The sequence below is a fragment of the Asterias amurensis genome, chromosome 20 (assembly GCF_032118995.1).
Source record: "Asterias amurensis chromosome 20, ASM3211899v1".
NCBI classification, from domain to species: Eukaryota; Metazoa; Echinodermata; class Asteroidea; order Forcipulatida; family Asteriidae; genus Asterias; species Asterias amurensis.
Window position 1 is genome coordinate 4,270,203 of NC_092667.1, and position 15,971 is coordinate 4,286,173.

The window sequence follows — 15,971 nt, forward strand, 5'->3', positions numbered from 1 at the left end:
AATCATTTTGGGATTTTTTAGTGGGAGATAGAAATAAAAATTATTTATATTTTGTACAAACCAGTTTTGTCTTTTGTCCCTATCATTTAATGTGTCAATGTGGTTAGTTCTGCTTTTGTTTAAGAAATCATTAAGTTAAATTTGTTTAAGTTTATTGATCGAGAGCAAGTAAAACTGATCTTGAAACGGGGGTTAGAAATGTGTTCAAGCTTGAGACTGAGATGGGGCCATCTGCAAGAAGTGGATTATAGACAATCAATGAGGATTTAATGGAGGGATTGTTTTGGGGGTGTTTGTTTATATTTTTATGGGCCGAGGATGGTTTTTGTTTAGAGTTGTGAGTTTTTTTATTTGGGGCAATTAGATTAACTTCGGTCAACTGTGGTTTTGTTATTCTAGATGTACCATCCCATAGACCTTTTCGCAAATACTGGGGCGCGCGCGTAAAGCTTGGAATTAGGTGCATTGTGGTCTAGCTGATTACAAATTTGATTCATATATATCCCACAATGCACCTCATTCAACAGTCTGCGCTTGCGCATTGGTATTTGCGATAAGGTCTATAGCGCTGTACCAGCCAAGACAAGCCCGCCCTCTTCGTCGGGAATACCATTACGATTCGCCGTTTTTCTTTTTGGGGTTGTTTTACTTTTTCAAGTTTTATTAACATTAAAAAAAGGTTGACATTGTCTACTCATTTATTGTTTCAAGGTGACCTTTTTGTAATTTCTCGATGTCTTTGACAAACTTATTTTTTCACCAAGCTTTCATATTATTTTGCTTTAATTATGATAATTGACATTAATTTAGACTTTTCTGAGAGGCAAGATCCTTTCTGTTCTATGGATTAAATAATCTGAATCCGACTTTACGAGGCCATTTCAAATTATAAAGACTCTCAACTAATTAACCATACTATTCATGATTCAATCATCCACAACCGAATCAAAGGCATTCAAGAGAGTTTAGATAATCGATTTTTTACAACAACCAACTTATCTGCGCCAACAAGCGGGCTATTGATTTTCAGCTACGGAACAGTTTCAGCACCACACTGAAACAGTTTTTTTTTTTTTTATAATCGAGAAAGATTTAAGACAGTCTTGCTTTAGTCAAGACTTAAATCGAGTTGAAACGACCAAATAGAAATATAGCGTGGGAATTAAGTAAATACTTAACAGACACTTAAAATGATTTTACTTTTGCTTACGCACTTGAACAAACACGATTAACAGAACGTAAGTCCGATAGATGGAACAGCCATTCACTCAAAAGTCACTGGCAGTCAGTGCAACAAGTGTATTGGTTGTTGAAAAGACGACGACTGTTTACTAATTAAGCAAACCACAATTTTAACCAACATGAAAGTTTATTAAATGTATCCTTCGTATTACATGTACTGGGTACTGAGGTATTACACAGTCAAGTAACTTATCAAGTTTCTTGCTTAGTAACGAAGTCATTTTAGAACTTAGAAAAAAGTATGAGTGTTTCTTTTTTACATACAACAGTCGTGTATGAAATACATCGACAAATTTGTATTTGGTTACCATATCAGCCAGAAGCCTGTCTGCCCTACTGACTGCACACGTACTACTGCTGTGTACACCACTGGGTTATAAGTGTTGTTTCTGCCTCCATTATTGTACGTGCATCAACTGCACATGTAAGAACTGATCGTCGACAACCAGTAGTTTGATGTTTATGTTATGTTCTGAAATGTTTTTGAAGATCGTCATGAACAATATCTGGATGAGTTAAACTTTGTGTCGATTTTGTTATCTTTTGCCAAGGGCAAAACATCGGTAAGTACTTAAAAGTACAATACACAATACAACTTACAAGACTACAGATTATCCATGCATGCTTCCTTAATCTTTTGCACATCAAAAAATGGGGCTTCAGTTAGTTGTCATGGTTCAAATATTCAGACATTTCAAGTGGCCCTTTTTTCAGGCAGGGGTAATTAGGACTTTGTCAAGAGAACTATACTTGTTTTTTGGTTTGTTTTTTATTATAGCACCATAAATATAGTGCAATACAAGGCGCTGGACAGTCCAGCATGGGAGGGGGGGGGGGGGGGTATATGGGTATTTATAGCCTTTGGGATTCCAATGGTGTATTTTTTTTTCAATTTCATGGAATATTATGACTATATTTTTTCTCAACAGCTATCGCTATCAGGATGTTGGATTAAGTTGGGAACATGAATAATTGTTTCCACTGAGGTGATTCTTCTATATGCTGAGAGTGAATTGTTCAAGATTTCATCAATAAAATCAACAAGGCTACAAACATCTGATGAATCTGAGATCCCATAATAATTGTGTTAGTAAGACGATCAATTGAAAATGTACCACATCACAGCAAGGAACTGAGCAAAAACTAAAGACAGAAATAATGGGCGATACTGAGGAAGGAAAAGAAAACAATGTGGAGATGGCAGGCCAAGGAGATGAAACAAAAAATACTCCTTTATCGGAAGGAAAAGAGGAGCAGCGCCCTGATGTACAAAATGACAGCAGTCAGTTAAATCAAGGACAGGTGGGCGGTGGAGATGCTCCAGCTGGAATTCGAGAGAAACAACCAAAAAGTCAAGAAGTTTTGCCAAAGCCAATTGTAAAGAAAGTCAGAACTAAGAATAAGAAACAAGAAAATGGAAACATTGGTGGAAGCAATCAGATGAAGAAGATGAAAAAAGGGATATTTATCTCTTACTCGCCCGACGGAGGTTTTCTTGAAAGAAAACTTGTGTGTGAAACTGTTAAACAGTTTAAAGAAAACAATCTCACAGAAGACATTTGGTTTGATAAAGATGAGGAAATTACAGACAGTCCATCTTGGTTTTCACAGAGAATGGAAGCCGTAGAAAAATGTCGCGCTGCAATCTGTTTTTTATCTTTCAGCTACTTCCAATGTCCTGTATCGCTGTATGAGCTTCGCTGCCTTCTTGAAAGGCAAGTTCCCTCCACCACTGCAAACCCACCCAAAGTCTTTCTTGTCATGTGTGAAGATGTAGAGATTCCAAGACAGTATGCCATCTTCTTTGAAGATCTTGTCTCACTGTGTTACGCGAAATATGAGAGATACAGTATTGCAGAGAAAGCCTCTGTTGTTATTGGTGCTTTGATGGAGAGAGTTGAACTATACGCTTCAATTTTTGCTCCACATGTTCCTCGGACTCTAGACATGAACTTCACTGAGGAGTACAAAAAGAAGAAACTGTGCAAGTGGAGTATAGATGACCTTCAAAGTTGGCTGTTTCATCTTGGCATCAGAGAATTTTACCGTCAGAGTTTTGCAGAGACAGGCATGGACGGTTTTCTTCTTATGTCCGTTATGGACCAAGACATGGCAGACTTTCTTGGCATTGACAGCCGTGTTGTCAGAAAGAAGATCCTTCAACAGATTATTGGGATATTGGAGAAGGAGCATAAGGCACCAGATAGTTGGCACCTTCGAGCAAGGACACAGAAAAGCCGATCTGAGAGTGTGTATGTCGTGTATGACCCTGCTGATGTTAGGCTGGCACAAAACCTCAGGCAAGATTTGAAGAGAAAAAATCTTCAAGTGAGTTTTAAAATGTTGTTATTTTGTACTTTAAAGATGAAACTCAGAATATTAAGGGCACCGGGATTTATCCAAAACCTGTGCTACTTACTAAGTATGAATATTGTCAGAGATCAACTTAAAAGTGACATTTAACCAACAAAAAAACAAAAGTATTGGTGGTTTTGTTTGCAACAAAACTATATGCAGGATTTTCTGTGGTGCATGACAAAACTATTGAATTATTAATCTATTTATTAAGTTTAATTTCTTGTTGATTTATGTTTACAGGTGACAGCTCATGAAAAGCTGGGACAATCAAAAGACGAATTCCTGTCCATCAATGGCCCTCTCATCGCCTCAGCAAAACATGTCATCGTTGTCTTGACTGATGCAGCGACAGCATCTCCCTTCATCTTCCATGAAGTGCTCTTTGCTGATTGGCTTGGCAAGTCCTTAGTGACTGTCATGTTTAAGAATGTTTGGAAGAAGATGAGGCCATCACTTAAATCTGTTTTGGGTAAGTTGTGTTCTGAGTTTTTTATTTACTGTTTGTTTTCATTTTCTTGGTCCTCATAATAATCCTTAATGAAACTTTTTCAAGCAATAACAATCTTCTTGTTGACTTGTCTTGCTTAGCTTTTCATGAAACAAATACTTCAAGATTTCCAAGAAGAAGTTCAACTTGAAGAAACACAATCTTAGACTCTACAATTAGAGACAAAATGATATTAAAATACATTCATGTACTTTTCAGCTTTAGAAATTTAGACTCTAAAATTTGACTCTAATAAACTTGTCAATGACTGAATGTTTCAATTTCTGTACTGCAAAAAAAAATCAAACTAAACAAATCTTTCTCTTCATCCTTCTCTATCAGGTGAATTTCCGGCGATAGATTTTGAAACTAAGATGTATGGTGAGAGCATGGACATCCTTGAGCATCAAATCAAACCCTTACGGAAGGTGGCCGGGGTCGTCTTGGAGCAAACTTACTTGAACAGGATGAGCGAGGGGCTCAAACCTCTTCAAGTTTTGGCTGCATCTCAAGGTATTTATAAGGATTTCTGTGTTTGGTTCACATATTACAGTACTTCATGGACCCTCTGAGAACCTTTTTTCTGCTTCCTCATAACAAGAGCGCACCCCTCCGACAACTCAACTTCTTACTTATTTGGTTTTTTTTTAAAGAACTATTTTCCTCCTCCGCTGCCCCTCCACACACCACTGTTTCAGTGATCTGTTATGACAAACAGCCAAAACACCTGTCATTCTCAATGGAATATATTTCATGTCGCTAAATAAACAGCGCCAATTTACATTGCGAAGCCCATCCTATCGCAAACGGAAAAAAAGTATCGATTCCCCGCTATGCAAATCCTGAAATCTTTCATCCTCACTGAGTTTGTTTGGACACAACATTTTCTGTTTAACCATGGAGGTAGAAATTAACATACCTCACTAAAGTGGTCTTTGCACCCAGGGGTCAGTTTGACAGCTATTCAGTCTGCCCTATTTGTATTTGATACCATATGAATGCAGCCCCGAACCAAATCAAACAAAACGAACTCAACAATGAAAGTCTGTGATTGATTTCATTGTAGCAAGTTCTAATGAGTGTTTGCTATGTCGGACATTGTCAACATTGAGGCCACATAGAGAATAGTAACAAGTTCTTCTTATTTCAAGCTATGCATGTAGTGGATGTACAATACAGCTAATTAGTCTTCGATCAGCACCTAATTACCATTAGACTGGCTATTTTTCTCATATCTTGGCTAATGGAAAAGTCTATAGAACAGTTCGTGCATACAAGTAAATGCATGTCGTGCAAATGTACATGATTGTTGAGAAGAAAAACAACATTTGAAAAAGTGTAGTTATGTTGCTAATAAGAGGACACAATCTCCTTCTCCTCTTCGATGATTATTCCATCATCTCTAACATAATTTTTAAGATATAAAAGAAAACACAATTCAATGCCTTTTATAGTTACTTTTGTTATAAATTGCTGGCTTTGAAAACATTTCCTTGGTTTGTTAGTATATGACTTTCTAAAAGACCTGAAGTGAGTAACTTATGAGAGGATGAAAAAGATGTGATAGGATAATCAATCACGTAAGGGGGCTACAAGTGTCCTTAAAGTGTACTCAAAACAAGATGCAAGGAAAAATAACACTATCAATAAATTTTAAATAATTGTTGTGTAATTACTGACAAGCAGCACTATGAAATTGGCAATACTTCTAGATACATCAATTTAGATCACAGGATGAAATATATGTTGAATGCAATTTTCAGAACCACCCCCAACTCATTAGAGATAGTCATTACATGTAGTGTTACCGCAAACCTTTCCATTAAAAAAAAATTATGAATTTGTTTTAATCACAGCATTAGGATCCACAGTGAGCAATGGTTCATCAGAGCAATCCAAGGTTTTCCTGAGCTACCAATGGGATATGCAGAACAAGGTACAAGAGATCAAACGCATCCTTGAAAGCAACGGCATCTCGTGCTACATCGACAACAGCCCAACAATCGCTCAGAACCAACGAGGCACTTCAGGAGCAAGCACTCGCAGTAATGCCACTGCTCCGATTCACTCCGATGCTATGCATGAGACATTGGAGAGTAACATCCAACGTAATATGAAATCATCATCAATCGTCTTGAGCTGCATTACACCACGTTATCTTCAGTCAGACAATGGAGTGAAGGATTTGATGTTGGCGGAAGCACTACACAAGCCAGTAATTGCTGTTCTATTACGCTTTGTGGCATGGCCGCCTGATATGGGTCCATCTCCAATCAAGAAATTACTTGCTCATACAAACCACATTGACCTCAGCAATGACAAACTTTTTAAGCAAAACTTCCATGTTCTTGTAGAGAGACTAAGGAGGTTTTTGAACACAAAGCATTAATAAGAAACTCTTCACACGCATTTGAAGGAGAATGATGTCTGCATTTTCAAAATATAATAGCAAAGCTGATGTTTTTTAGAAAAGTTTTGCAGCTGTTCAAAATGTGGATATGTTTGAAGCATTTACCTAAACATGTATACAAGTTCATTTGATGGCCTTATTATCAAAACTCAAGAGAGTGAAACGAACCCAGGTAAGAATCCAAAGATTTACTCTTTTTTTAACCCCCTTACATATAAAACCAAAATAATATAATAAAACTAAAATATGATTTTGAAAAGAGTTATACATGTACTTGTTCTTTTAGCTGTACCTCACTTGAATCCGCCTGCAAATGCAACATATTTTTTTATGGTTCAGATAAAAGTTCCACTGCAATTTCCTCAAAGCTTTACTTTAATATAATCAACATTATTTGAGTTGCAGATGTTTTCTAATTTTGAAGCATTGTTAGCTTTATTATGCGGGTGCAAGAAAACTGATGCTGAATATGACTTTTCAATTACAACATGTTTGTGAATCTTTAACTGTTTGTTCATCTAGCATTTCAAATATCCTTTTCTACCAAATAGAGCATTTTGAGCAATGAGTGTACAGCAATAGGATAGTGATATTACTCATAAAAACTTCTTGAAACTATTATAACTCCAGAAGTAAATGCAAAGCGGAAATGCTATGATGCCCTTGGTCTTTTAAGATTTTCCAATGGAAGTGCTCTTTGCAGAATGAAAATGGCCTTGCTCTTTTAAAGATGGAGTTCCAGGCCTGGCAATCATTTCAACTCCTAAAATTTAGATCAGTGTTTCAGTCCCTTTGTCAACGAGGACTCTCACCCCAGCCATTATCTCCTGATATGATGACAGTGAGAAAATTCAATAGCATGGGGTCAGTGGTTTCGAGTTGCTTAGCAAAAGCTTGTTCACATCTATGACAGATAGATGAATTGTCATTAAGCTCTAAAATCCAAATTTAAAATCCAAATGAAAATACTAATCATTTTGATTTTTGTTCTTTGCTTTCCTGTGTGCTAAACTTTTAGGGTGATTTTGTTGCATAATTAGGTAAATTTGAGATACAGTTTTTAAAACATTTTCGCATGTTTCAACAGATTTTACTTTTGACTGCTTCATTAATTGTGTTGAACATTTTGTTCTTAATTAATTTTAGGCTGAGCAAGCTTTAAGTTTGAAAATAATTCATAATTTCACAATCTTATTGAGGTAATTATTTTTCAACTTGTTTAAAGTGTTTGTACTAGTAGACACACAATCTGCTGCCAATTAATAATTAATAATATTAATTAAACCTGTCACTTGTCATGCCAAAATGGAACCTTTGAGAGCAAACTTAACCTCCACAAGTGTTTACATTGCACTTAATTTACAAGCATTCTGCTTTAAGTGATATTTGACAGATGATGCTTTTTCTCGAACAGCACAAATCTTTGTCATTTCGTTACCTGCTGATCAGGTGATGTAAATACTATAAAGAATACTCAAGAGCTTAAATTTGTTGATGTAGTCAAAGGTAACGACTATGGTTACATTAGTTAATAGATTCGGCTTTAGAATACTTTCCTAGGCTGTGTTTGTAACAATTATTAGTCGTGGTGCAGCCCTGCCATTTTTTAAAAATCAAATCAATGAAGGCAGTGATCACCACAATAACCAGCATTAGCAACAGACACAGCTTCCACTCAGAATTGGACCGAGGCTGTTAGAGAAGCATTATGGTGCCTTATTGGACAGTAGTATATATTGTTGGTGCAGACAGGGTGTACATGTTTTATAACATTAACATGATTAATCATCTTGATTATGGAAATCAGTTTTGGATTGTTGCATTGGGGTTGAGCCGGAGGGGGGGGGGGTCGTTGAGATGTTCTAGTTTTAATCCCTTTTCAGGTGTTTTCTTGTGACTTTTTATTTTGAAATTTGATGTTCTCATCAGCAGTTATCAAACTTTTGGAAATATTAACACAGAAAAATGTTACTAACTTGATGTTATCGTCAAGACTATAGGCCTAACAGTGGAATTGCCCTGCTTGTTTCTACGGGTAAAACACATATTTCATCATTAAAATGACATTGGGGCAGCAGGTCACGATTCATACACTTCAATACTAGGTCACTGATTGTTAACCTGACAGGGGAAGGTCTCAATGTGGAGTAGACTTTTTGGGTTCCCATCAAGGACCCAAGTGGTTACTTGGGAACTTTGATCTCAAAACAAACAAATCAGTAGAACAATTTTTTTAAGCTTTGTTTACATGTCTTGATACTTTGTGGGGTTTGACAATACACACAAAGATGGACCTTTGATTAATGTCTGCGAGTCGAAATGTGGGTGTAACCGAATGGGACGCATAAGACAGTTCACTGTTTGACAATGGTAATAGCCAAACAACGAGTCTACCTGGACATACTCTTAACCGACATTTTTAATTATCCAATGGGTGGCATGTATAACAACTAAAATTCAGCTGTACACAATTGAATTATTTTGTCGATAAACATTAACCCTTTCCTAAGTAATTTGAATATTTTCTGAGAATATTTTCTTTCTCTGTCATTAATCGGTATCGCGATCAATTAATAAGTAAGTGAATTGGCTAAGTGGATTTTGCAACAAGTTTTAAATGTAGCTGTGTTCTTGAAGTGTAGTAATTTAGAATTGTTTTCAAAAATGGGATTCTTTCCCATGTCAAATAAAGATTATAATATGGCAGTCCTACTTAAAATTTTCCTCCATATAACCATATCATGGACAGCATTAATACTTAAAAAATAACTCAATATTTTTATAAAATATATAAATCTGGTAACTACTATTTTGAGATTATCTGCCAAGTTCAAAAGTTTTACACCAAAGTGTATGATATTCAAAATTAATTATTGTGTTTGGTTGTGCCGAAAGTAGGAAACAATATTGACAATTTAAATGAGCAGCACATGTTTAAATAGATTGCAGTGACTTTTTTGATGTGAAAAATGCATTATTTTGTTACTATTTAAGATTTATGTTTTGAAATAAACAACAACAAAAAATATAAAATTTGTCTGTTACCTCACCTTTTATATAGTTTGAGTCTTTCAACTTTGTTTGAAGAACCACAAATTTAGAACCTGGAAATGAAAAGATTAAATTATTAGATTCTCAAAAGATACAAAAAACAAATAAGGTCTCAATATGTGGAAGTAAAAGCATATACATGATCTTCATATCAACAGAACTGACCAAGTTTTTTTTTTTTTTTTTTGAAAAAGAGTTTGTATAACTTTTTTGTATAAATTCAGTGTCTCAATTGAGGATTTTTGTTATTGTTAAAACAATTTGCGATAAAGCTTTCAACATTTTCTTCAAAACAAAACTGTGATTCGTCCTAATTTGATTTTTTTTTTAAATTAAACGGCCTCCTCCATTTCCCCATATAGCCGCCCTTCCTCACCATTGTTAAAAATGTGTTTTGGAATAAAACTTCTAAAGGTTATTGTCAGTTCTGAAAATAAAGAAGAATTGTATTTTTCTTTTGTGACTGGAGAGTCACTTTACAACAATACTATTGATTAAGCCTAAACGTTAAAATACTAAACATCTAAAAAATAATCTATCTAAAAAGAATCCATGTTTTTCATGTCTTTCAAACACCTAATGTAATAATACTATTAATTAAGCCTAAACATTCAAATACACTATCTAAAAGTAATCTATCTAAAAATAATCCATGTATTCCATGTCTTTTAAACATCTAATGTAATAAAACTATTAATTAAGCCTAAACATTAAAATACACTATCTGAAAAGAATCGCCTGCCCTATAGCTATAATGCAAACTGTCATGTGTCATCTTTAGGTTCTAGTTCTAAACCTTGTATCAATAGGTAATTCTAGGCCTAATTTGACTGTCTTGCATTATTCTGAACCAGTATAAAAAGTCATTCCATTCTATAAAAAAAAAAAAAAAAATCCCATTATTAGGCCTAAACAAATGTCATCTCTATCATATTAATTACAGGAAAATGATATTTGGTGTTAAAACCATTCATGGGAAACTTATCTAATTTTAGGCCTAAAAAACTTTCCCCGACCAATTCTGATTAAAATTTACATATCAGCCTACTTCAAAGAAGACATGGAATGTAATTTTAAATATAGTCATTAGGCCTACCTCAAATTCATAAACTAAAAGAAAGTGTTAGACTTATCAAATTCTATTTAAACAAATTTCATTTTATTTATTTTATTCATTTATTTTTTTATTTATTTCAATTGTGATTGCCTAGGCCTACTTAAAATTCATCCCGAAACATGTTAAACTTGTCATCTACTTCAAATTTATACTAATTTATAGAAGAAATGTATTTTCATTTAGGTATACCATCTTATCTTAGGCCTTCATTTTGTTTCTAATTTTTTGCAATAATGAATAACATTTAAATGTAGGCCTATAACTCATATACTTCAAGTAAAAAAGCATGGCAATTTGAAAAATAGCCATTAGCCTACTTCAAAATCATATAATTTAGAAGAAAATTATTATGGTGAAAAGCTTATCATCTGTAGGAAAATAATCGTAATTCTTGTTTTAATAACAGTTAAATGTAGGCCTAGACATACTTGAAAAGGGCATAAAATTTCGGGGGGGGGGGGGGTGGGGGAGGGGGTAGATTTGTCATCTGTTGAAAAATAATCTTATATTAAACCGTTATTTTCTTTACAAAACAGATTAAAAGCTAATTACCAAGTAGCCCAAAGTAAATGAAGTAAGTGTAATCTTGAATCAGAAGTAATTTGTTTTTAGAGGTAAGCCTACAGTCTGGTATCTAGGCTAAACTAAGTTACATGGCCTAGGTACATCAATTGAGTCTTAAAAAAATAGATGTTTACTGCAGAAACAACGAAATTATGGTGGTCTTTCAAAAGAGGAAATCAATTTTATTACCTATACGAGTGTAATGGTGATTCTTCGTCATATCCTCAGCAACTTGGTGGTAGAACTGTTTTAATTTGTTTATATTTCAAACATTTTTTTAATTTTATTTCAAATTCAACACCGTCGATTTAATTTTGTTTTGAAAATCTCTTCATTTAAAATAATGGACAAAATTGACAAAAATAATGGACAAAATTGACAAAATAATGGACAAAATTGACAAAAATAATGGACAAAATTGACAAAAATAATAAGACACAATTGACAAAAATAATAGACACAATTGACAACCAAAGAACTTCATGGACACCAAACTCCTTTTGCCCCACCAAAACATTAAAAAGTTTGTTGTGTCTAGAGAGGGCGCTATTCAATCTGAGTGAATAGTCAACAATGCATGTAAACCACATCCATACAGCAAGTAAAGGGAGGTAGAAATGAGTATAGGGGGGAAAACAACTGCTTTATGCAGTTACATCATCTTTTTTTTTCTTCAAATACAAAATATTCACCAAGTGTATTACAGGTAATGCATGTAAACCACATACACCAAGTAAAACCTGAACCTTGCCTATCCCAGGAAGGTAGAAATTGTTGCAAGATAAAAAACAACTGCTTTATGCAGTTACACTGCTTTATGCAGTTACACTGCTTTATGCAGTTACACTGCTTTATGCAGTTACACTGCTTTATGCAGTTACATCCTCTTTTTTCTTAAAAGATAATAGCAACCAAGTATATTACAGTGTAATGATAATCAATTGTTATAGACCACAAGGAAAATTTACAGATTCTTAACAATGCACACAAGATTTTGATATGTTCCACTTGTCATTTAAAAATGATAAATCCATCCTATGCAAATTTTCAATCTTGATTTTGAGCAACATCTTGGAGGCATTTATGTCATTTTGAAGAGTCAGTTGTCTATCGTTTCCATGGCTACAGAGAGAAAATTTCCTTCACACTTAGTGAGTTGAGACTTGTTGAGACCATTATTTCCCAAACAGTTCTTGGCTGGCAACAAACTTGCAGCACTTAGTTCAGAGTTAATAAGCAGTTCTTACTGAAGCAGTTTCACTGAGTTCTCTTGTTTTCTGAACAGATGAACATTTTGTTTAATTATAGTGTTTGATGGACGGAATGTAATTTTGCTGTGTTCATTAATTTTTGTTGTTTTGTGTATAAATGTTTTTCGTTTTGTATGAAATTTCTTTAGCCTAATTAATTTCATTAAATTAATTGTTAATCTCACTTTCACCTCTTCATATTCATTTACTGTGCTTTCACATCCTTAATACTTATTGCTATTCATTCACCATTTTCATATAAAAGTTGTTTAGAACAACTTTTATATGAAAAGTTGGACAAGTAAAATAGTTTGTGGGGTTTAATAGACATGGTGGTGCTGTTGGCTAAAGAGAAGCCAGTTCCTCAAACAGCGATTCGCTGAAGGGAAGGGACGGTGCACTAGTTGAATGATTACCAGCCAGTTGAAAGAGAATAAAGTGGGATAGATGACCCTGTCATACTTTTTATAGGAAACACAGCACACTATTCCATCACTTCATTCCCCATCCATCCTTCAAAATTGGTTACAACTATAATTTATTAATTTGTTTAATTAACATGTAATTGTTGTATTGAATAGTGTTTACATGTTTTGTTTTGTTTGACTGAGTGTCCATTGTTTGTGAATGTTGCATTGTGTTGTTTTGTATCAGTCACTGTTCTCTCCTTAATGTTTATTGTTTCTTGCTCTTGGCACAAGTCAGTGATAATGTTTATCCTGTTCATTTATTGTCAATCCGCAGAACATTTTCCACTGTTAAAGTATCATGTGTTGGCACAACGTCACACTTGATAAGTTTGATGATCTTTTTTTACTCCTATGTGGTTCAGTTTTTCATGAAGCAGTTGACTACATGTTGACTTTCAATACTGATCCTTCTTTTTTTTCCATAGACATTTCCAAAGACACATTTCCATAGACACATTTTTCCATAGACTCATTTCAAATGCTGGCACATATCTTGATGAACTTGATGATGGTTTGTCGTGGGTGACTTGTCAAAACTGCCTGGAGTTTGTTCTGTTCACATCGATTTTCCATAATTGATCCTGACTTTTCACTGTAACAATGTCAGTTGCTGACAAATCTTTTCAAACTGAGGCTATTCATTCTTAAAAGTTGTGTTTCCCCCTGGAAAGATTGTCTCTTTCATGTCCACTACCACAATATTAAACAAGTAATAGATTTCCATACATCCATACATATTCATACTTTAATACAATGATAAAGGCAAATAATAAATCGGATGACTATTACTCAATTAATTATGAATGCACAATATCACATTTTGAGTCCAAAATCATCAGACATTGTTCACCATGGAGAACTCCATTACATTGTTGTTTCAAACAGTTCACATGTCCCAAATGAATATTTGCACAAGCACGTCACTCCATGTTTGTGTGCAGTGCGTTCAATAAGTCTTTGAGGTGGCTTCTTGGATTTCCAACTCGTGAGTAAATATCTTAAAGTTTTAACTGCCTTTGGCATCGCTAATTTTGAAGACACTGTCAAATGAAGAATTAGCCCAAAATGTTTGAATCGAAGAAGTCTCAGTCCTTAAGAAATTGTGCTTTGATTAGTTTGTTTATTTGTACATATGTATGACTGCAGTGTTTTTGTTAAAAGATGTTAATGTTTCATGATTGTTACAAGATGTTTTTTTATTTTTAACCTACATTTATTTACCAACAACTAGTTTTTAAAAGTCCCAAGTCCTAGTCTATCACTTTCATTCATCAATGCATCTATCATTTTAAAACTTTCACTCACATCCTTTCAAAATTACTAACAGTGATTTTTACTCACAGTGAGCTGAGGGTACAGGTCTTTGGAAACTACCAAAAACATATTGTATCCTGCCTTTAAAGGGATGGCACAAGGGATTAAAACGGCCTTATTTGTTGACGGTATTGGCTTAAACACTGATGAGTGAAGACTAAGAATTCCTCAAAATAAGCCAATGGACAGAAGAAAAAGGAAACCAGCACCAAGTTAGGTTTTCAGTAAAACTATCACCATGGTTACAAATGGACGATCAATATTAAACCGACAAATAGAGAAGTTGGTGTTTCGGTGGACACTGCGAATTGAGAAGTTCTCATTTGAGACACAGATGACAAAAAGGCTGAGATTGGTTTACAAAAAATAGCTCTTCTCCTTGAACTTCCACCACTATGTTATGTTACTCATTACATAGACAAATTATGATCAATACGGTGTACCGTGTATTAAGTTGCCCTTCCTTTTGAGGTAAACAAGATAAACAAAGTATGTTATGTGAATTTAAGGACATTTGGTCAACTAAGATTACCTCAAGAAGGCAACATAAATAATAAGACAAAAAAAGTATGTTGACTAAGCCTACTTAACCATCTCTCCACTTAAACTTTGAATGACATAGCCTAATATCTTCAACTACCAACAATGAGGTAAAGAAATCCTCAGAGAGCCAAAGAGAAACAATTAAGACAGAAGGGATAAAAAAAAAAATTACAATGCTACCACAATGTAACAAACATGGCCTTAACTTTAAGTTATTCATGGAGGCATAGGCCTTAAATAAAGATGGGTCCATAGGCCTTAACGGATGGGTCCATTATGGACCTTCTTGTTAAAGATGGGTCCACAGGTCTTATTAGTAATATATGGGTCATAGGGGTAGGCCTTAACATATGGGTCCATATAGGTCTAATACATAGCAAAGGTGGGTCACTAGGCCTTAAAAAAAAACATGGGTTCATATTAGGCCTTAATATATAGTAAACATGGGTCCATTAGGCATTAAACGATGCCATGGGCAATAGGCCTTAATACATAGTTAATATGGGTCCATATAGACCTTAAAAGATTGGTTAGTATACGCCTTATAATATAAGAAAAGAAGAGTCAATAGGCCTTACAAGATGGTTCAATATAGGCCCTAATACAAGTAAAGATGGGTCCATAGGCCTTACAAGATGGGTCAATATAGGCCCTAATACAAGTAAAGATGGGTCAATAGGCCTTACAAGATGGGTCAATATAGGCCCTAATACAAGTAAAGATGGGTCCATAGGCCTTACAAGATGGGTCAATATAGGCCCTAATACAAGTAAAGATGGGTCCGGCCATAGGCCTTACAAGATGGGTCAATATAGGCCCTAACACAAGTAAAGATGGGTCCATAGGCCTTACAAGATGGGTCAATATAGGCCCTAATACAAGTAAAGATGGGTCCATAGGCCTTACAAGATGGGTCAATATAGGCCCTAATACAAGTAAAGATGGGTCCGGCCATAGGCCTTACAAGATGGGTCAATATAGGCCCTAACACAAGTAAAGATGGGTTCACCTTAAAAGATGGTCCATATGCCTTAATACTTAAGATGGGTCCATAGGCCTTAAAAGATGGGTCCATAGGCCTTAAAAGATGGGTCAAATATATAGGCCTTAATACAAGTAAAGATTGGTCCATAGACCTTTAAAGATGGTCCATATGCCTTAATAC

General features: G+C 34.8%; 1 protein-coding gene across 1 annotated transcript; it reads left to right on the forward strand.

Annotated features, from left to right (window-relative positions):
• Positions 1–1,552: 1,552 nt before the first annotated feature.
• On the forward strand, positions 1,553–9,530 carry LOC139952052 (uncharacterized). Its single transcript, XM_071950984.1, has 5 exons — positions 1,553–1,805; positions 2,172–3,570; positions 3,841–4,069; positions 4,430–4,600; positions 5,944–9,530. Exons 2-5 carry the CDS (start codon positions 2,401–2,403, stop codon positions 6,474–6,476), a joined length of 2,103 nt encoding a protein of 700 aa, XP_071807085.1. The 5' UTR covers positions 1,553–1,805; positions 2,172–2,400; the 3' UTR covers positions 6,477–9,530.
• Positions 9,531–15,971: the final 6,441 nt, after the last annotated feature.